We start from the raw sequence: 22,881 nt of genomic DNA on the forward strand, positions 1-22,881 counted from the left end.
AGCCAAGATGTGAGTGTTTCATATTAGAATGAAGAATTCTCTTGTCCACAAATTCAGTGATCATGTGTTCCCCAGATGCAACTTTTGCAACAATATGATTGTATGCTGCATGCAGAAGCAAAACGATCGTGCAGGAAATAATGCAGCCATATTGTACCCATTCCAGATAAGCCTCGTCTGTGCAGCTGCTGACTTCTAATGTGTTTGTCACGATATTTTCCCCTTCTCATTCCTGCAAATGCATAGAATCATAGGAGATCTCAAGTTGGAAGGGACCCATAAGGATCATCGAGTCCAACTCCCTGCTCCTCACAGGGCTAAAATCAATTGTATTCTATTTAGCAAAGGCTGTGACAGAGTAGGGCCAAATCCTGCTCACTTTACTTTCTCAACCAATCTCATTAAAGTCTACGGCACTTCTTGTTTTATGGAAACTGTATGATCCATTCACTAGTGATGTTTTGAGATCTAATAATGAAAAAAATGGTGGTATTTAAGAATTAAGCGTTGCAGTGTCTGCCTGATCTGAAGCAGCATATTTGTGATTGCTTTTTTCAGTTCCAAGACTTAGGATCTTAAATATTTAAATCACAAACGAAGGGAATTCTAGAACAGTTAGCATTACTCTAACCACTCTGCTGCAGTCTGTAATGAATGTATTTTATTCTAAAGGAAAAAAAAACAAACACCAAAACAGTTAGCAAAGTACGTAATGTTTTAGCTGTGCATGCATGTACAGGAAAGTTCTTAGTAATTTTTTTGACAAATGTGTGCACTCAATGTCTCTAGACAGCAACCTAATGAGCAAAGCATTCAGCATCAACAGGTTAGCTAATCTCGTGATTGAATATGAGAGTGCTGCACTACTTCAGGATAAATGACCAGGATTAATTTGCCAAGAATGCATTCAGTTTTTATTTTACAGAAAATGTGTATGTAAAATTCAGTCATTGCTTTGCTTTATTTTTTTATTTTTTAATAAAAAACGTAGTCTCACCTGGAGTGAAGACCTAAAATAGAAAGCAACATCGTAAAGAAAACCAGAGACTTTATGCCTTTTCTCATTGTGCTTTTGTACTTACTTCTCCTTGCCTTGAGGTTACACATCACAACAAATCAGGGTATACAGGTGGGACATAAGGATTTTTTCAGTGTCCCCATGTTGCATTTCATGGTTTCCACAGATCTCTAGCAATTCTTTCATATACCATCAAGGCATTTTTTCCCCCCATAGATTTAATCTCTATCAGGACAACATTAGAAAACCACTTCATAAAAAAAGTTTTTAAAAGCTAGTTTGATTTTCCCACCTGTGTAGAAAAAGTTAAGTGTTCTCTTTAAAACAGTAGAGTCTATTACAATAACCTGTGCACAAGGGTGGCAGTTGTGCCACCCAGTTGTGCCACCTCTAATCAATGCCATTCAAAATGGTTTCCATATTTTTGCAATGAGAGGGGGCTACCCCAGGCCCACAGATGAGGTAGAGACTGTGATACTGACACTCTCAGAACAGTTTTAGGAATTTGGCTACAAGTTCGAACTCGTTAATGGGATTTGTGGAAAGAAGAAATTCCGCGCTATGGTCCCTGCTTGCAGTATCATTTGTGACTTTGTTAGGAAATGCCTAAGGATTACCCGAAACCCATGATGCATTTAGTACATGGGTCAGAAGGACTCTTGTCACTGGGCAAATTCCTCTTTGCTCTCCTTTGGTCCAGAGAAATTTTACATCCCTTTCAGTAGAATCACAGAATCATAGAATTGCCTAGGTTGGAAGGGACCTTTCAAATCATCTAGTTCAACCTTCAACCTAACACTGACAAAAGCCATCACTAAACCATGTCGCTAAGGACTGTGTCTACCTGCCTTTTAAATACATCCAGGCACGGTGCCTCAACCACTTCCCCGGGCAGCCTGTTCCAATGCTTGATAACCCTTTCAGTGTAAAAATTTGTCCTAATATCCAAGGTGTATATTCAAAGGGGAGGTGGAGCAGTAAGACCCTTCATCATCTTGTTCCAGCTAGTCTAGCATTATGGATAGAGGTTACCAGCAATGGAGCAGATCTGACTTTCTTGAAAAGATCTGGAAACGGCCTACAGTCCGTTCCCTGCCTCCAGTACTAAGGTGCTTTTGAAACAGAAGATAGCGGAAATCTGGCCAAAGGCTAGATGAGTGCTTTCGGTAAACGCTGTTCTTTTTTCCCCAGGGTCATGCACGATGAAAATACAGTTGTGTCCTTTCACAGAAGGCGTATATGTCCGCTTGTGCAATGCAAGTGTACGTCTTCATTAGGTCATGGGACTGGGGTGCATGCACAAACTGCCACATGTGGTAGTGGAGGTTGCCTATATTTTAGGGATAGGATGGTCACACGAATACATAGGCGAGCAGCCTCTGTCCACACCAGTATACATGGATGTGATGGTAGGTATCTGTGCTCTGATCCTGTTGTGTATATTCAGTTTTGTGAAGCACAGGATCTGAAGGATCTGCCTAATATAGACCTTGGGTGCCTCCAGAAGTTGTGGAGTCTGTCCTGGTTTAAAATAGAACAGGATCAGGGAACTTTGTGGGCACTGGGAGCTCTAATTTTGACCTTTGTCAGGGTGAGGAGGATCCTAAGCCTTGCCATGGGGACAGCGCTTTTGGGTATGTGAGCAAAAATTTCTAAACGCTTTTGATATTTGAAAACAAAAGTCTTGCAGGTGTTGAAAAGCTTAGGTGATTGAACTTGGTGCCTAACTCTGCTTACTTACCTTTTAGAAGTCTAAGTCATCCTTTAAAATTGGCCACTAAATACAAGCGAGTCTTTGTCCTCCGGCCATACTGAAATTAAATGGATATCCCCTAATCACTAATTTGTAATTTTAGGCAAACGTTGGACAAGCCTATTTGGTATCGCTGTCACCAGGGGCTGCTAGTTAGGTTTATTTCCTTTTGTATATCATTTATATTTTTCTTATTTCTCCATAAATACTTATTGAAACAAAAAACCGAAGTTTAATTATTTGTACGTTTAAAGAGGAGATAATAACAATATACGGTACCCAGAACAAACAATGTTTATTTCTTGCTAGGGACTGCTGAAAAGCAAATAATAAGCTATAACCAAATATAATTACACAAATGCACACGTAAAATAAAGAAATGAGATTGGGGACATATTTTTCTTATTCACATGTATATCTGCACATCTAAAAGGAAGAGAAAATAAATTTCCCCAGAGAGCTTAAATTAAGTGATATGTCTCTTCCTTCCCAATGTATATTTGTTGATTTCTTCCAGATTAAGTGCTGGAAGTCTGTGTGCAGCTGCAGAGAGGATGAAGGGTGACGGAAGGTGGGTCACAGCTAAATGCTGTGTGGGTGCTAGTGAGAAGGCTAAAGATGTTTCCATACCCCTTGCATAAGTTCACTTTTTTTTGAGACATGGCCCAATTATGCCAAAATATGTTACAGGCACAGCCTTTCGTGATACTACAATATTCGTGGGTAATAGTAATGTTATTTTAAGCTTTTAGACTCTGAATCTTTACTGTCCCCAAGCTGAATTTCCATTAATATCTAAGGGATGAATTGGTTGCACTCTCGTGGCTGTATTTTTCTATCAAGACTGTATTGTTTGACACAATCTTGTTGCTAAGTATTTTTAAAGACATATGTAAAATAAGTTGCAAGTATCCCATTGATATTAATAAAAAAATGCCTGATTACAAACTAAATTCCCCTATGAAAACAAAGCAAACTGCTGTCTTTACTGCTGTGAGTCTCCTGCACTGTTACCATATACAACTAAATACACAAGCGAAAAATGTTGCAAACACTAGATAAACTAAAAAACACAGTTTTACTTCATGTTATTGTATTTATCTTCCACTAAAATTCAGGAGAATGATTTTATTTTTCAGAAAATGTTAATGGAAAAATGTCATTTATACTTGTGCAATATGCCTTTATCTGCGATGGAGATATTCAGTCTGAGATATTACAGAAATGTCTTTCTGGAGCCATCTGTGGAGATGGTCAAGCCGTGATATCTTACTTTGCTTATATTACTAAGTCAGTAGTCAGTTACAAATACCAAATATTCCAAAATTTACCTGTCAAGCAAAGTTAACTAAAAAGCTATATATTGATTTTTTTTGCAAGCCTTTCAACAGATAGTTTTAATGATGAGATGAGAGCATACGAATTATATCTAATTTCCTGACTAAAAAGAAGCGATGTTATTTGAAAGTGTTTTCACCATGAATAGCTAATATTGCAAAAGGAAGCCCCTGAGCTACCAATCTCTGGAAGCTGGGAGGATTGACTAGGAAAGCTTCACCGTGTGCATGCCTTGTTCTTCTAGTTTTCCTTTTTCACTCACTGTGGATGATTGTTGGAAACAGGAGATGATCTTTTAGATAGACCACTGGACTAGCTAGTAGGGCCATCTTGATGTCACATATAGCTGTGTAGCTAACTAAATTGTGTTAAGTGGAACACACTGTAGATGTAGCTAGAACGAGGAAGAGCTGCTGTATACCTTCCCCTCCACCCCTTTCAAAATAGGCAACACGTTATTCACATTTTTTAAAAATAATGATGGTTAATACTGGCATTAAGGCTGAGTTGAGGTTTGATATACGTTTAGTTTCTATAGGATCTGTAGACTGCCCTAACGCCATGGTGCTTTCGGATACATCAGAGAATGGGCAGAAACAACAACCATATATCAACTTAACTTTTTATTTGCAACATTTCTGAAGAATTTATCAGTGGAAAATATTAAAGCAAGTGCATTAAATTAAACAAACCAAATCAGAATGATCTATAAATCTCCAGGGGGAAAATATCCATTTTTTACATTATGTTGAAATAATAAAAAAAAGAAAAAATTATTAACAGTGACACAGAGGAAAAGAACGGCATGCCATATTTAAAGCCTGGCTCCAGATAGAGCCATACTGTATTAAAAACAAATCTGGAACCTGAGCATGTTCACTACAATTATCATTATCCAGCCTCCATAACATCTGACCTTCCCTAAAGGGAAATATTTTCTTTTTGTTAATGTCCTGTGCTGCACTGCATTTCCCATTGTCATTGGCAGCATATTGATTTAATATCAGGTTAGAGGATTAGCCATAGCAAATACAAGTTGGACATACTGTATTTTGTATAATCTTTTACAGCTGATCCACTGGGAGAATTAATAGAATTTCATGCAACTCTGAAATTGCTATTCCTGTTCCAAGGGGCACGAATGATTTTTAGATGCTGTACTTTTTAGTTGTTTTTTCTCACCCCCTTCTGCATTAAATACAGGGAGATATTGAATGTTTCCAGTATTTTTGCAGTAGAGCTGTCATTGGCAGCAACAGCACTTTTGCATATGCATCAGTTTGGCTCTAGTGCAGATTTTTTTTCACTTTGGACGCCTACTGATGTGCACTGATTTAACTTCTAAAAATGAAACTTAATTTTGTGTAGCTTATAAGTAGTCCCTAGTGGGTCTTGGCTCCAAAAAGCTAATATTTTTCAGACATAATCAGCAGCAATAGGTAATGTATTACCATTAGCTACGTTAGCAGCAAGTATAAAAAAAGGAAAGGTTGGGGGAGGAAGTATGGTGTAGAAATTCAGTAGAAAATGTAATATGCTTTTAGCAGCTTCATACTTTGCAGCAATTCTTAATATAAAATTACACACATCAGTGTTACACTCTAGCATTATTCTCCGTGTTTATTCATAATGATTGTTTCATGTTTAAAGAACACCAAAATATTGTGTTTTGTCAGCCAAGGACAATAATAGTTTAATAGTAATTTATTTTAAACTGCTACTGATAATACAACCAATCAACACATTAAGTGGTGCCAACATTGGCATCTTGCTAAATAATCTCTAGGCTTTGCACTGAGAGTACATCTTTCAAAGATAAGTCAACAAGAGCAATCAGAGCAGAAAATTAGAATTTGGTATCTTAGAATTAAAATACAGCTAAACTAAAGTTTTAATTGGGGTGATCTAAAAGGGCACTTGATGTAATGATCTCTTTCATTTGTTACTAATTGTTTGTTCCTGATGAAGAAGAAAACATGTACATTAATGTAGTTGAATTGAGTAAAGATGGCAGTTGCTTTAGCAGCTTGATTTTATTGTTAAACAAGATGGATTGTAAGAATTCGGGAGGAGGGTGTTTGCAGCTTTAAACTTATTTGACAATACACTTTTCATCAACAAATACTTTTCGTGAAATTTCACTTGATCTGGTTTATTAGTGATTTGGATGAATCACATATTCCAGTAAGTGATGAATTGGAGGCGATTAAAATATTCTAGAGTTCAGATGAAAACCAGAATCGGGTATTGATAAACAACTCCTACTTGAATTTCTTACTATTTCAAATGTATCCCATATAGAAAATGTACTTTATGATGGTTGTAAGCACAGGATAATATGGAGGGGAGGTTGCATATGTCTGTAGAGCTTTATATTTAGCTTTATATGTTTTTCTTTAACAGTCATTCAGGTTTAACGTTCAACACAAAATACCTTTGCGGTTTAGCTATTTTAGCATAGTGTTTGGGTCTTTTAAAGCAGTTCTATACTTATGTAGCGTATATCATTATAGTGACCATCTGGGCCTTGCAGTTGGAAGGTGTTGAGTTCTTTCAGCTCCTGTGGACTTTAATAGATTGAAGTGTAATAGAGCTGCAAAGATTAAGCTCTGAATGAGACAACACTTGAGGCAACAATTTAGTTAAGAATGAGGATGAGGAGTATTGAAAATAGCAGTCTCTGAAAGCAAGCTTAAAAGAGGAGTTTGAAGGACATGAATTTCAAAGCAGGCATTGGGAAGACTAGTGGGATAAATGTGCAGACTAACACTCCTGAAAAATACTTTTTTCCATTTCTCAAGTATCCTCATGCTGGCTTCTTTTTCCATTCTTTTTTGGAGATATTTCAAAGAATTTTAGGGAAAAAAAATGTGCAACCCAGAATCCAATTTAGGAAGTGTGCCTGAGGGGTGAGGAAGCTTACTTGGCAGTTGGGGGACGTGATTTCACGTCTATAGTATGGTTGTTCTGAAACTGGGTTGTGCGTGTGAACCTTTTGTCTGTTAGCTGAAAGCTCCCCTAACAGAGCTATTGGGGAGTACTCTCCAGTCTCTCCTGTTGGCATTGTTTTGCTTTATATCAGTAATTAAATCTCTGTTGGGTCAAATTATCTCTACAGTTAAGTTGTCAGGAGACTTGCCTAGGATACAGAAGAGTTAGGTTTGAATCCATGGAGGTTCATATGTGCATATCCATGCTTAATTATCTACTCTATTATGATAGTTTCAAGGGGAGAGATTCAGGTGTAGACCTACAAGCCTGGTGGCCAGGCTTCTGGAAAACGGAAAAGGAAATCTTTCCTCTTCCCATGTTCATTTATTTGAATCCCGTTTCACCTCCTGTCTTTCATACTCTATCTCACTGTCCTAAACTATCTACTTATTAGCTATGCTGGCATCTTCCTGTTTCCTTGCAAAAAAGAAGGAACGGTGAAGCTGAAATTCTCAAGAAAAGTTTAAAATAGATTGAAACATTATTTCCTGAATACAATAACAACAAAAAAGGTAGAGTTTATTTCAACTGTCCCCGGTCAAGAAATTGAGAGATGATTGCTTTTTGTTTTCTGCTGTGAGGTAACAATTGTAAAAGATCAGGGAACAGACTTTTTAAAAGAGAGATATCTTCCTGCTTTGTGACTATGCGCTGCTTAGCATCCCGATAACCCTATTTTCCTTGGAAACCATATGGAATATGAAAATATTTGAAAATAATAACAATTAACAACAATAAGGAGCAAAATGGCAAGCTTTTAAAACAGCCTTTCTCCTTTTGATAATTTCCATTTGCTTGAGTTGTGCCGTTCTGTGTGTGATGCGATTGTGAGACTGCCAATTCTTTTTCAAGGGGACAGCTTTTTGTTTCGGTCACAGGCAAATGCCTGATGTAGGTTTGTCTCTTTTATCTGTTACAAAGACTAAATCTATCTCTGTAACTTTTTCACATTAGTTATATACACAGTCAAAGGTGTTTGTGTTTTCTTGGAAAACTTGACTGCCACGTTTTTACAGATTTTTGCCCACCTGTTAAAATAAATGCCAGTAAAAATTTTCTGTTGATAATTGGGAGGCTCTGACCCAATAACAGGATTATTTCAATTGTACAATCTCACATGCCTAATCAAGGAAGAATAACAGAAATTGTGTATTGTTTCAGCTGTTCTAACGTTCTTCAAACATTATCCAACTTTATCTTTGAACAGGGTCTACTAAAGGTTGCTATAGACAATGCCAGAGCTCAAGAGAAGCAGGTCCAACTGGAAAAGACAGAGCTGAAGATGGAGCTCTTCAGGGAACGAGAACTGAGGGAAACTCTTGAAAAACAGTTGGCCGTGGAGCAGAAGAACAGAGGTATCTTAATTGAGCAGACATAAACACCTTGTAATTTATTTCCTTAGGAAACCTAATTTTTTACCAAACACCTGTGTTTGATCAAAACGTTTCCCCTTTACCTCACGTTATGTCCAAGCTGACTGCAATGCAGGAAGTTTTACAGCCTGCCTGATTCTGCATAGGATCTTTATGAGATTTAAAACAAGAACCTTCCTCTTTCTCAGCGTTTTTCTTGGATATTACTTGTTACATCAGTAATACACAACACAGTTATAAATACCATAGGTGCTGTTATGGCAGGTTGTGATCATCCTGAAAAAAGGATAGCTACTTAATGCAAGGACAACTTCTATCAAATTTAAGAATTTGCAAGGTTTTAGGAATGCCTGTGTCTGTTCTTGTGTGCTAAGGTCATATATTGCACATTTAGGCAAACCGTATGTAATAAATATTAAGGTAATAGTAATATTTAAGCCCTTTATAATGCATAGTAGATGAAACACATGTTTGTACAAGGAACAGCTAAGGTTCTTCTTGATAAGGCAGTAACATTAGTAGCATTTCAAACATTAAAATCAGCACACTGTAAAGCAGATACATGTTAAAGATTTTAAAATAATTTCATTATGTTGTTTCAGTACAACATTCTAAAACATTGATAGTAAAGGTAAGGCAGTTTACAGTGATTTGCATTAACTATTTGCATTATGAGCATGTTCCCATCTTGCTTTATGGCTCCATTTTTCTGTATATGTATGTCTTGGCCTTTAATAGCGTCTAATTACTTTGCAAGGGACAGTTAACCTCTGGGGCTCACTTGCTGTTTAACACAGACCATGACAAGTCAGATATGTATTTTTGCAGGGCTAGAGTTATAACTCTTTTCTTGTCCAATTTAATTTTCTGGGAACCAGCTAAATAGGGAATCCCGAGAACGCTTGGATTCACACCCAGTATCATTATACCTTTAACTTTCTACCAGTAAGTACACAATGTAATCCTGTTTCATGCCTTGACCCATTAAAGGGTAGGGCTGTCACATCATTAATTTCCCTTTTTTAACTTTTGAGAATACATTTCTAAGGACAATTACTATTAACAATTATCACAACTGTGCAATGAATCATCCCCTTTTCCACAGCTGGCCTATTTTGCTCAGTAGAATTGCACTACTTACACTTTTAAAGTAGTTTTGTAAAAGAGCTCGGTTATTCTTCATGTCCTTCTACCTCTATGTCTCACAGCTGCTCAAATATGTATTGCTTTTTAGAGTTAGGAAATCACAGGCGCAACAGAAGAGGTTGGGGGGAGACCCATCTGACCGTGCTTGAGTTTTGCCCTCTAGAAGTTAAGCACCTCATTTAAGCTAATATAAGTTCCCTTTCTGGTCAATAAAGAGAGATTCGTATATCCTGTTCTCAGACAGGTAGGTGGGGTCAACGTAAGGACTTCCTTCTCTTCCCTTTAACTCCAGAGGGAACATAGTTGACTAGGCTGGACTAGACACATATGTTTTGAGCAGTTAAAATTAAACAAAATGAATTTCACTCAAAGTTGTAAGGAGCACAGGATAGTCACTTATTTTGTTCAGGGTACTGAAATAATTGACAATGTCATTTTCAGCACGATGCATTACTTGCTTTTTTATATGTATCCCTCTAATGATGATACTGCGCTGGTAAAAGAGTCAGACCAAAGAGGAATGGATTTGAACACTTAATGGTGGTATGCAGCAAATCAAATATAATGAGAATGACTGTCACTGCTAGTGGATGCTTCTGTACAAAAGAAAGAAAAGTAATGGGTTATTCTTCAAAAATGAACAGATCCAAGTAGGAGAGAAAAAGTAAGGCCAGATTGTAATTATTGGGAGAATTTATTCTTCAATTAAAAGTAGAAAAATACCTAGGAGGCTTTACCTACTATTATTTTTCCAAATAGCAAGTTCCGTGTATGAAAGAAAGTTTCACATGCCTGAATGGAAGCACAAGCAAGATGGGAGAAGTGTACCATATCCCGGTTAAGTTAAGAGATGCCATACAAAAAACCTGAAATACACGTAAAAGCTACAGCATAGAAACGCGAATCACTGTGTCACATACAGGTCAAAAACCATTAGATGAATGGGACCTTCAGCATCAGGTGACATCCATCTTTTGCTCGTCATGTGAACACAAGTCAAACATCTTTTTCTTTAGTGGCTACATCTGAATATTTTCGCCATTTTTTGGAACATGAAATTCACTGCTGCTGCTGTATGTTCTAGAGAGCTGCTTATTTACTGTACTGTTTCCTTCCTTCTTTGTAAATATTCCAATTAGTGATTCCTAAGGCTGTAGGATGTGTCTCATCAACTAGTGAAAGTAGGATAATATCTCTTCTGTGAGCAGCTACACAGTAAGGGCTTGCTAATTCTGGCTCTGACTGCTGTAGTCACATCTACAATGTGTCAGCCATGATGACATTTTAATTCAGAAAGCAACATATGTTTCCTTCTCATTTATTGCAATCACTTTCCAAGTACTTATAATGAAAACATTAAAACCGTGCAATGATTCAAAATGTATTTAGTTTAGCCTTTGTATAGATACTAGATGTTCTTTGATAGTATAAGCTAATTAGCCTGTAAAATAGTTGGTACTATACAAAATGAGAAAGAATGAAAATTCCAAAGTCTTGGACGTAAATTATGTAGCTATTCTGACTACAGGGTATGTGCTTATTTTCATTTTGTGTCTGAACAGTTCTGTATAGCAACACAAAATATCCAAGATCACCCCAAAAGTGGTTATTCTTAGCAAATACATTAAATAGTAATAACAATGACGGTTCCCTTTGAAAGTTTCATTATTTGCATTTTGTGAAAGATACCACCATCACAGACTACTGGAAATTGGAGGATGAAGTGGTGGAAGTACATTTTTACCTTTTCCAGCGTTCATCCCTAGGCGTGTACCAGAGGTTACTTTGGAGTGAGATAACAGGGCTAGATAAGGATGGGTTTGGTAAGGATAATTTTTCGACTGCGCGTAAAGAATTCTTTAGTTAGTAGCTTAGTAAATAATTTTTTACTGAGTGTAAAAATAATAGACTCCAGGAGAGGGTTATCCAGGAAGATCACATGGAAAATAAGCCTCTTAAATGCACATCCTTGAAAACCCTAAATGTGCTGTGTAAGAAAGGTTGAGGTGTGGTGGGGAGATAATGATACGCTCTACGACCTTACGTGATTTCTTTAAAGGACCACTTTGGCTTTTTTCGAGTAGAAAAATTGGTTCACATTACCCTTTTTCATCAGGAACATAACCTGTGATATGTTCCTTCAGTTAGGGATCATACAAGTCTTACCTAGAAAAGAAAACTGCGATGAAGTTTCTTTAAAACAACTGTTTTGTGATCCCCTTCTTACACCCTGATTGTGCAATCCTTTTCCTTGTCAAATTTGAACTGAAGAGACACGAGGAAAACATTTTTCTAAATTAGGGCCTTCAAATGCTTAATTTTAAAATATTCCTTCCTTTCCTAATATTTCCCTCACATCTGACAAAGAAAAGTAATATTTACTTGCCTGGGGGACCCAGCACCATGAAGGATTTGCTGCGAGTTCTTCAAGGCTAGTTGGCTGGTGGGAAGGGAGCCAACAGAGAGCAAGAAAGATAAAAGTGAAAGACAAAGGGAAACGTGGATAAGAAATAAATACGAGGAAGAGACCGGGCACCAAGAGGTCGGATGGCTTGCAGGAGGCAGTAGCTTGGAGGGGAGTTAGAAAGCTCAGGGCCTTTCCCTAAGGAATGAAGACCACAGCAGGATGAGCTCCTCCTGCAGCCCAGGCACCCAAGCAACCAGATCTCCCTCTTGTGGGAGAGAAGCTGCAGACAGGCAGGCAGGAGACAACTTCATCACCATGTGTGCGCTGTGTGCAATAAATGTGGGGAATAACAAAGTGGTGGACTTAATCCCGAAAAAAAACACCTCTCCTCCAGAGACAGAGGCATATCTACGTCAGGTGATGCAAAAAGTAAATTTAATTGCCGGTTCCAAGGTTTTCTGATTTGGACACTCACAGATTCTCATCTGTTTATAAAAATAAAAAATAAAAAATAAAATAAAAAAAGCTTTAGCTGAACATCACTTCAGTTTTCAGTACCATTGTATAGAACAGTAGCTCTTAGAGTATCCCAGTGCGATTCCAGCAAATTTCAAGTGATTTACATTGGTATTGTATAATTAATCGATTTATATGAACTGTTGCAGTTGTAGCATTTCTTGGAACTCTTAATAGGAAATAATGTAGACGGGTTTCAGATCCGAATTTGAGTACACTGATTTTCTTTTTTCCTAGCAATAATTCAGAAAAGGCTAAAGAAGGAAAAGAAGGCAAAAAGGAAATTGCAGGAAGCTCTTGAATTTGAGACTAAGCGACGGGAGCAAGCAGAACAGACACTGAAACAGGCAGCTTCAACAGATAGTCTCAGGGTCCTAAATGGTAAGAAACCAATTTTTGCCTCTGTGTCATTAACTTTCAATTTGAGTGCCAAAAGAAGCTTGTTATATTGAAAATTTATAACATGATGGGAAGGAGAAAGAAGAAAATCTCTTTTCTTTCCTTCATTCAAGTGATGCCTCTCTCTTTATTGTTTTGTTACTTTATATAGTATGTGCAAATAAACTCACTGGAGAGAATGTCCAAACTAGGACAATTTTATATTATTAGCTTGAGAAGTCAATTTTTTTTCTTCTTCTCTTTCTCCCCCCCCCTTTATGCTTGAAAAATCTATTGCTCATTAATCTTCCTAGTCTAACAAAAAATTGTCCTGGCCTCCAGTCATTGTTCAACATTAAAAAAACTGACAAAGGTTGATTGTATTGTAATTCAGCATTGGAGTAACAGGTTGTAAAAAGGGCTATAAGAATCAAATGAAATATGTGTCAGTCTTACCTTTCTGTGTTTCTAGACTCTCTGACCCCAGAGATAGAAGCTGACCGCAGCGGGGGCAGAACAGATGCTGAAAGGACAATACAAGGTAGGAATTTGCAAAAGGCTATAAATCTAGATCTTGCTATATGAGTTTTTCCTCAGCTTTAGACTGCTATTCAAGCATGTAGCCTACCATCTGGGCCACATCAAAACAAGTTCAAACAAGGTCAAGTTCATCTTGCTTGTTTATAAGAGAGAATACATTCTGTGCTGATAGATTTTCTTTAAATTAATAGGTCATTTCTGTTTATACATAGCAATTAAAGAAGAATAATTAATCTGAAGCAATATTGGGTTGAATCTCAGACATGCTGAATGCAGCTTTTGTGAATATGTATAGTTCGATTTGAGATAACAATGTTTTTAAGGTATATTTGAAACATTTTGAGCCTTTTAACTATACAAATGGCTAAACCTAATAGGTAACATTCAAGACATGATGAGAATTTCATAGCTAATATTCAGTGGCAGTTACTGAAAGGAATGTTTCAATAAGCTACTCTGAGCATTAACGATAAATAATCTGTTTATTCCCTTCTTGGATTTTTCATTTACCATATCCCATTATTTACGTTTTAATAAAACAAATCTGCTGAGTAAATTCATACATGAAATACTGAAGAGAGCCATATTACTTCCCCTGTGAATCTAAATGTGTATTTTTATATATTGCAAACACCAAGGTATTAGTAAAGAGCAAGTTTTTAAGATAGTATTTGTGTTATAATGTCTTCTCTAGTCAACAGGCTAAATCTACCTACATGAATACTAAACAGCAAAAATAGCATTTGTTTTCAATTGTAAATGAAGGTGCATTTTTCAGAGGCAAGCCTAAAATGATTAGCTCTAGTAATCATTCTCAATTGCCTTTATTTTGCATTTCGAAGTCAATCATCGTAACAGTATCATTTGACATCTTCTGTGTGTTATTTAATCCCTTTTTCTAACTCCTGAAGAGTTGTTACTGGTGTACCACAAGGAAGCTGTAACAACAGAATAAAAAGTCAACAAGCTTTTAATGTATTGAGCGTATAAACAAATACAAGAGAGGCAATAAGTTCTTATGTAGGACAAACACACGTCTATAAACAAAACCATTTAGATTTAAAGCACGTTAGGTCTGCAAAGTCCTACTCAGAAGTTGGAGTATGCCAGATTAAACGTTGCCTGGGAAGTGGGTACATGCTGTGAGGTTTGTTATTCCAGAATCCTACTTTCCTTACCATAATCTGTATGCCTTGTTCAAAGCACCATTTGACGCAATACATTTAGTAAGAATCCAGTCATTATGTCATTTTGTTATAATCCAGTCATTTTTGTTATTTTGTTTGGTGCAAAGACTTCTAATTTCTTGGGAGGCCATTCTATTGACACTAGTCACTGCAGTATCTGAGCTCTTTGCAAGCATTAATTACTTTATCTTCAGAGCATTCCCACAAGAAAGTGAAGTTTGGAGTATTCCCATTTGAAAGCTGGGAAAGAGAGTCACAGAAAGATTAAGGTGACAAATTGCTTAACTTTTGAGTAGCTGGGACCTCTTTTTTTCGGGATACTTTGCATTTTTGGCAAATGTATTCACTGTATTTGAAATCATTGTTCCTGTTGAATTTGGTTTTGTTTATGGGCTGAGATACCAAGCTGGATATTTATAAAATGAGCAACACATAATTACTGAGTATTTAGAAATATGTATTCTAAAGGACTTATCCCACACTACATAGGATACTACGCTTGGACTTTTTAATCATGGTTATGCATTCTTTTCCAGCTATCCTCTGCCTACTTATGTTCATTTCATATATTTCCATTTCTGCAATAAGGGAAATCAAGGACTTACAAGCAACATGCTCGGTTTCCTTGGTTCACCTGTCCAAGGTGGTGCAAGGAAAAAAGCCCAAACAACCCACAGATGATTATTTAATTAAAGACTGGACCATGATATATTCTGGTAGTGGTATTGGATCACATTGCAAAGGCAACCTTAATTCTGACATTTCCTGTCTCTACTTTGCAGTCTTAACATATAATTCAAATAGAGTTTTCTTAAGGAAAAGGAAAAAAGAAGCAAGGAATAGAGTTGCAATTTCTTATCATTTAATACATACAGCTTAACTGTCATACAGCAATTCAGAACTTTTAGATCTACTGCTGTATGTAACCCTACAACACAACTGTAACTGCAGGAGCTTGTTGTTGTGGAACAGCTGTTACAGGCTGACAGGTTTCAGAAGCAGTTCAAGAAATAGTTAATGGCAGACAAGTAAGGCTAAGTGTCAGGATTTTTTGTGTTCACTTCCAACATTGGAAGGAGGATTCCTTTTCACCATAAATTCCCTTTTCGCTGTGTCCCCCTTAGCACATATCCCTGTCTATCTGTGTCCCAGTTCTTCCTATTTTTTTCCTCCTCACTCCAATTCCAGCTTTTGCCAATGGCTAATCTCACCCTTTCCTTGCTCTGCATTACATTGTGCTTCTTTTTCCCTAACTTAACATTCCTCCAGCGTTCCCTTCTGAGCTCAGTCTCATGCCACCCTGATTATTTCTCTAATTACAAGCTCTTTCTCTTCTCAGTGACCCCCAGCCTCCTGTCTCTGTCTGACCCTTGCTCTTGCCTCCTTTCGTCCAACCATTTCGAGAGTCCATGTCGCATTGACATTACCCGTTACCAGCCTTCCCTATTTCTCTGTCTCTATTCTCTTCTTCCCCCCCACCCCTCGCCAGCCACCTCCTCATCAAGCTTATGCTCCCTACTGCTTTCAGTATACATTCTGTTTCTTCTTCTGCATCGGCCTGGATATCAGGGAAAGAAGCACTGAGAGAAGCGCAAAGACAATTTCTCCGTTCTTATTTCAGTATTTAGCACGGCAGTTGTTTGCAGGGATGAGGAGAGAGAGCTGCAGGGAAAGAACTGCTTCATTCCTGCAGCACGGGGATAAAGCATGCTCAGTACAGATGGGCTCCTTGGAGAATTTAGCTGCAAAACTCTACAAAAGCTTTCCAATGGGTGAAACTGGGATTTTTCCAACACTTTTTAAAATTTTCATCAGGGTAACAAAGACCATGGCTTTCCAATCTTGCAAAACTTCAATTATGTCCTTACATTTTATCTGTAAATTATATTCTAAGTACTCCAGTATGCACTATAGAAGAATTATTATATAGAATATACAGTATACTCCTTGATAAAGAATATACTACTATCTCTTTCATGTTTCAGGTTCTGGGAAAAAAATACCTACTAGGGAAATACTTATGCCTTTCTTATTCCTCTCAAAAATATATCTGTTTCTCAGTATGAAAGCATGTCTGGGGTAATAGTCTCTTTATCAACAACCGTTAATTTTTTTTTCAACTTACTGTATTAAGCATGCTATGCAGTTCTATAACTAAGCAAACAAAAGTAGGAAAGCTGCAGCGTTCTGTGGGGAAGTGAAATAATTGAATTATCAAGTGTAATTTCAGCGTTTAAAAAATACTATGCAAGGAAGTCATAATTAAAAATACAGATTTTTATCCACTATCTATTATAAATAAAAGGATACTTGTCAACTTGAAGTTATATTTAATGTTGATATTTTTAACTATCACTTTTGTGAGTAAGGAATAGGACTAATTTAAGCGTAAAAGATAATTGCGTTTGTCAATAAGTGGGGTATGTTCTGTTCTATTTTTTATCACTGATTCAGATTCACTTTTAGTTCATGTAAAGTCCTTTGTAAAATGGGAGAGATAATAAAAAGAAATTGGAACATGAGACTATAAAAAGAAGCAATAAAGGATATTTTAGGGTTGGGTTTGGGTTTTTTAAATACCGGGTAGATAACAATTTGCTGGAATATCCATAAAATGCTAACAAATAATCGTAATAAATAACCCAAATGTGGGTCTCAATTACACTTACATATTTTTTAACAGATGCAAACAGATACTAAGTGATTAGCGACTGGTGTAGACACTGGTTTTAAATGTTTTCTTTCTTGCTTCTGTTTAAAATAATAATAAAGCAGATTATCCTCTTCTCCATACATATTGTAGGTTCACTAGATGCCTATGCCTAGCTCCCAATCCGGTTTCCCAAGACCCCCTCATCCCACACAAAAAGGTACCATACAAAGATAATGTTTGACTTTTATATACTGTTTTGTTACCAGACCTCTTACTAAGCACTGGAACAATGACATTTACTGCCGCTTTTACTTTCTTATTTCCATTGACTTTTTCTTCCCCATCTGGTTACTTACCATGTATTTGTCTGCCTACATTATTAATTTTTCTTTTCCTCTATAAATCCCACATTTCCAATTTTCTGTCTCCCAGTAGTTTCCCTCCCAAGTCCTGTACATTCATCTTCATTCCATTTAATCACCACTCCCTTTACACATTATCTAAGCTCATCTAAAAATTTTCTACTTCTACTCTGTCTTCCCCATTGACCATTCATTTTATAGTGTCCCTGTCATGTCTTCCTTTTCCCAAATCACTGCCAAATTGTTTTGTGCTTGTCTCCCAAAGCTCTCCTGCTATGAACAGGAAGCTTAACCAAAGTCTTCTCTCAGGCTGCTGTTTTGTTCATGTTCTCCATTTCTTTCCTATTTTCTAGCAATTGCCTCAGTCTGTATCTTTTCTGCTTTCTTCCAGTTCATTTCCGACTTCTACATGCCACCGTTCTACTTTCCTCCATCCTTTTCTGCTAACAGTCTTCTCATCCTGTTCAGTTCCCATGAATTCTCAAGCCTATCTTCTTTCTTTTTTTTCCTCTAATGTTTGTATGTGTTCCAAGAGACCCTTTGCACTTGACCTGTCCTCAAAGTTTTCCTCTCCTACGCTACCCTTTCAGTCAATTTTCCCCTTATTACGCATTCTCCTCTAGTGCAAATTTTGTTCCTTTTGTCCATCAATCAAAATTTCATGCCTCAGTTCCTTATTCTGCTGCAAATATTTTTTTTTCCCTTCTAGCCTTTCTCCAAATGAGTCTGTTATCATGCTCTCCCTGTCCCTTAGCAAAATGAACTTATGCTTTCTAAGCCCTTTCCCACCGACTTTTCCTTCTCACCTTTTCCCAGTTCTCCACCTCTTCTGTAGGCTTATATTAACAGCGCAGTTAAGTGTAATGCTAAGTGGCTTCCGACTATGCTTTCCTGATGTAAGAAAAAGAGCCACTCAGCTACCATGCACATAAAAGCTTCCAGGGCCAGCTGGCTTTTTCCCTCCCAGAAAGGACAAGGCAGGAAATGGAGTTGTTGAGCAGATCCAGGAATAGAGAAAGCAAGCAACTGCAGCTCAGCGCACTGACTGCATAGTCCTGTATGTAGTTGTAAGGCTACTGAGGGAGAATGAGAAAGAAATTATATTTTAACTTTGCCCATACCAAAAACCTAGTGTGTGCATTTTGCTGCCTAAGTACTAGGGGAACGCTGCCCTGCAGCTGCCCTCCACATTAATAAAAATTGCTTAGATAAAGCTTCAGTCATTTGCCTGAAAACCTCACCTAAATTGTTTTCTGTGTTGGTTTGAAACTTGTTTAATCTATTTTTCAACAAGCAAAATCAGTGTAATAATCTCAGCAAATGATAGTCCTGGATTCGTTCTTGCAGTATTTGTGTTTGAAAGATAGCTATCTGAAGGACTTCAACATTGAAAAGGAACTTTTGGTGGTTCTGTGAAGCTAGTGCGCACGGTTCCATTTCTGATGTATAAATCTTGGACAAAAGCATGTGAAAATGTGTGATGGTATTTCTAATGAGATCAAAAACTTTATTGGAAAAGGCCATTATCAAGGCTGTAAAGTCAAGCATTCCAAAATTAGGAAATGGTAGAATTAAGGTTGTCTTCCGCACCTTTGTTCAACCGTCTTTGTGAATGCATCATGATATAATCTTTAATTATATGATTAGATACTGTATTTTTCACAGTACCCTGTCTCATTCAGTGCAGGGGACAAGGATGTAGTTGAATAAAGGGATATCTATCCAATATTTTCTTTATCTTCAGTGCTCAATGTGTGTTCTCATGCTTCATATAATACCTAGTTTATATATAATACTTTCCTCGTTAGACATCATGCTTTACAGAAGAGGTGTGAATGATTATCTCAATTTCTTTCATATGTTAAATCTTAATTTCGAGTGTTTTGCTTCACCATTTGAATGATGTCCTGGGTAACCATTTCCTCGGGTTTTATTTTTAACAAGTAAACTACAAAGTCAGAAGTTTCACTGTGAGATGGCATCTGACAACCTTATGGCCTTGAATCTTTAGATTCACAGTGATAAAGCTAACAAAGTAACTGATAAACTGTAATACCTTACTATGAACAGTGTGGTCTAAGGAATGACCATTTTGCCATGGGGGTTTTACAGACGCTTTTGGAGATAAATAAAGGTAATCTTGGGATACATTTCACGCTCTTGGGCACAGAATCTCCCTTTCATTTGTCTTGCAGCCTGTATCACTTTTAACAGTGTCTCCATCAAGCTTTCTTATTCTTGTTTCTTTCTCATCTCTGGCCTTTGTAACAGTCATAGCATCCATTTCCAAATTTTATAATCTCTTTCTTGCCTCTTTTTTGTTTCACCTTTCAATACAAGTTTCTATTTATATCTAGTCATAATTCCAGCCTCTAATTTTAACTTCTTACACCTAATGTCCTTGTTAATCAAGATCCAAACGCCTCCAGATATTGGCTCAAAATACTTTATCCATATGCTACATATCCAGTTACTTGTCAAGATTTCTACCTCTAAGAGACTTCGGATGACCTGACCTGACTTTCTTGCCCTGTCTGTGTTCTGTCCCCCATCTTTCCTTCTATTCTCAACCACTGGGTCTCGTTCTTTTCTAGTCAGTCCAAATCACTCGGTCCCCCAATTTCAGTCTCAGTTACTGTCAGCCAACCTTTTCGTATTACTAGCTCTCTTTCAGTGTCGTCCAGTGTCCTGGTTTCTGTGTTTCTATCTATGTGTTTAACCAGTCTCAGTCACCCCCCCAGTCACATTTTCTGTCTTTATTTCCAATTCCAACTGCATCAGACTTTTTGTCCTAATTTCTCTAAATCTTAAGTTTTAGATGAGTTTATGTTTGTAGACTTAGAGGAGATTACTGTTGGCTGCTAATCATAGATAGGACACATGTTTCAGTTCAAGACTACTCTCAAATTAACTAATGATTTTTTAAAAATAGTTTTCAATATCCTCAAACGGCAGGACATCTATTTCTTTTCTGGGGACATGAGTTCTCTTTGCAGCACATTTAACTAAAATGTCTTCTCTTTAGTCTTTCCTTCGTTTATTTTGCCCATGATATTGACTGTGGTGACCAGCATCGAGTCCATTTCTTTTATTCATTATCCTTCTGTAGAGACCCTTGAATAATTGCATTGTTCTACCAGAGCTTCTATCTCCTATCTTTGCATTTCTGTCTGTTCCTCTCCGTGTCCCCCTTCCTCTTAATGAAAAGCAATTCCATTTGTTCCCATAGCTCCTCAAAGATGAGGTCATCCATCTGTATAATGCCATGTAAAATGATGGCCATATATTCCTTACAGTATTAATTGATTAAATCCAGGAAAAGAAAAGCACCTGATTCTTTATACATTTTACAAAGTTTTTTTCTTGCCTTTTTTTCTCATTAAAACATCTTAGAAAAGTTAAATATATATATATCAGCGTGTAAATTCTGCATTTTTATTCAATTGACTCTTGCTCATCAGTTATTCCATTTTTATTGCCGCTTAGTAAGTACTATGGATTTGTTGTTACTCATTTATTATTGCATGGGACTTCTAGCAGAAAGGTGCTTGTGATTAGTCAGGATTCTCAAATGGATTTTTCAGGTCATTTTCAGAATGAAAATGTATTTTCACTTTCCCATGTGACATTCCTTCTTCTCTGCTGACCCCTTTCAATACTGTTTCAGCTTTCCTTGTATTTCTACTTTCCCATTTTCCTTACCTCTTTGTTTGAACCTCCCCCCTTGCCAAATATTGCTTTTGAATATCCCAAATCTTCCTTATTACGCCACTTCTTTGACCTGCAAGACAATGTGTGTGTATGATCTGGAGCTATGTGTCTGCTGGTGGACCAGGTGGCTGACTAGGAGCTACATGCATTCGGAGGGATCAGTGACAAGCTAGGAGATATGCGTTTTCGGCTGGACATCTTGTTGCTGCCTCTTGGCAGCTGGGCAAATCAAACAGTACATGATGCTTCTCAGCAGCTGATGGGCCAAACAAATGGTTTTTCAAGCTGCAAGAGACCCACGGCCCACCTGTTGTGCAGGCCTGCTATAAAGGTTGAACATTTCAGCAGGGAAAAGAAGTCAGGAGCTGGAAACAAAGCTGTCAGAAGCCTGGAAGGCAATGAGGGGTTTTTTTTCTGGATATATTGAATAACTGCCCAAGGAAACATCTGCTACTTAGCTAGGCTGTTTATGGAAACAAACAGCTGACTATTCTAGACCCACAGAAATATAAAAAAGGTTCTGAGAAGCAGCAATGACAAAACAGCGGACTGCTTTTTTTTTTTTTTGGAGATGATCATTTCCGTGATTTTTTGGCCACTTGGCCTTTTATTCCATTAGGCCAGATTTAAAACCAAAACTAAAACCAAAACAAAACCCCCACCCTAATATTTTCCATTTAATTTGTCAAGAAAAAGCCTTTTTTCAGCCTAGGAGTCATCAAACAGTAAGGTCTGTCTACGTTTGTGAAATACTGTGTCTTCTGAGAGTGTGACTTTTAGCCACCTGACAGATAGATTTTGCATTTTTCTTTTTTCCTCTTTGATTATCAGGTTTCTTCCTTAATTTTACCATTCTTAAGATTTCTGAAGTTCAGTAAGACAACTGGTTTCAGTCTCTACAGCTTTGGTTGGCTGCAGACATAAGACAGGACTGTCTCTGTAATGTGACTGCCCTCCTTAGGGTTACTCTAGCACCTCTAGGTAAGAGTAGTGATCTGAGCTACCAGAAAAATGCGAAAAAGACAACAGAATGGAGCAAAGCTGTTGTAGCGACCCACTAGGGAGTCATGTCTGCTGTCTTGTTATTGATCCTTCTCTGCGTGCCAGAGTTTGTCAAACAAATTGATGCATTGGCGTAAACGTATGCATGTGCACTGTTCAATTTTAGAAGCTGAAGGTTAGTCTGTTTTCTGCACTGCTCTTCTCTTTTGTCTTTCTTATGCTCAAAAAAAATACATATTTTCAGATCTAGTGGTGGCACTAAAGGGGGGAAACTGTTAGAAGTTTGGTATCTAACCCTCAGTGACATTTAGTGGAGCTGCTTTACTAACTCCCTTTGGTTAGTCCACCCGATTCTGTTTTATTTTTGTTCAGTCTTCCTAAAATATTTGCTGGTTAAACATTGTTCCTATTTGCAGTAACATATAATGCTTCATTTTCCTTCTGATTAGTGCCTTAAACTTCAGCTGCTTTTTGACTGCAGTGTGTAACGCCTTGTGTTAATGTCA

General features: G+C 37.3%; 1 protein-coding gene across 6 annotated transcripts in view; it reads left to right on the top strand.

Annotated features, from left to right (window-relative positions):
- The window catches only part of DACH1 (dachshund family transcription factor 1), a 365,270-nt gene that overhangs the window by 316,940 nt on the left and 25,449 nt on the right, over positions 1-22,881 (top strand). For 4 of the 6 annotated variants that reach the window (XM_074564434.1, XM_074564385.1, XM_074564406.1 and 1 more), the window contains 3 exons: positions 8,308-8,455; positions 12,780-12,923; positions 13,393-13,461. In XM_074564434.1, coding sequence (XP_074420535.1) covers positions 8,308-8,455; positions 12,780-12,923; positions 13,393-13,461 — 361 coding nt within the window. Of the gene's footprint in view, positions 1-8,307; positions 8,456-12,779; positions 12,924-13,392; positions 13,462-17,450; positions 17,518-22,881 lie in introns of all 6 variants that reach the window. The other 2 variants (XM_074564395.1, XM_074564425.1) reach the window with 1 other exon arrangement.

This window comes from Larus michahellis, chromosome 1 (assembly GCF_964199755.1).
Source record: "Larus michahellis chromosome 1, bLarMic1.1, whole genome shotgun sequence".
NCBI lineage: Eukaryota > Metazoa > Chordata > Aves > Charadriiformes > Laridae > Larus > Larus michahellis.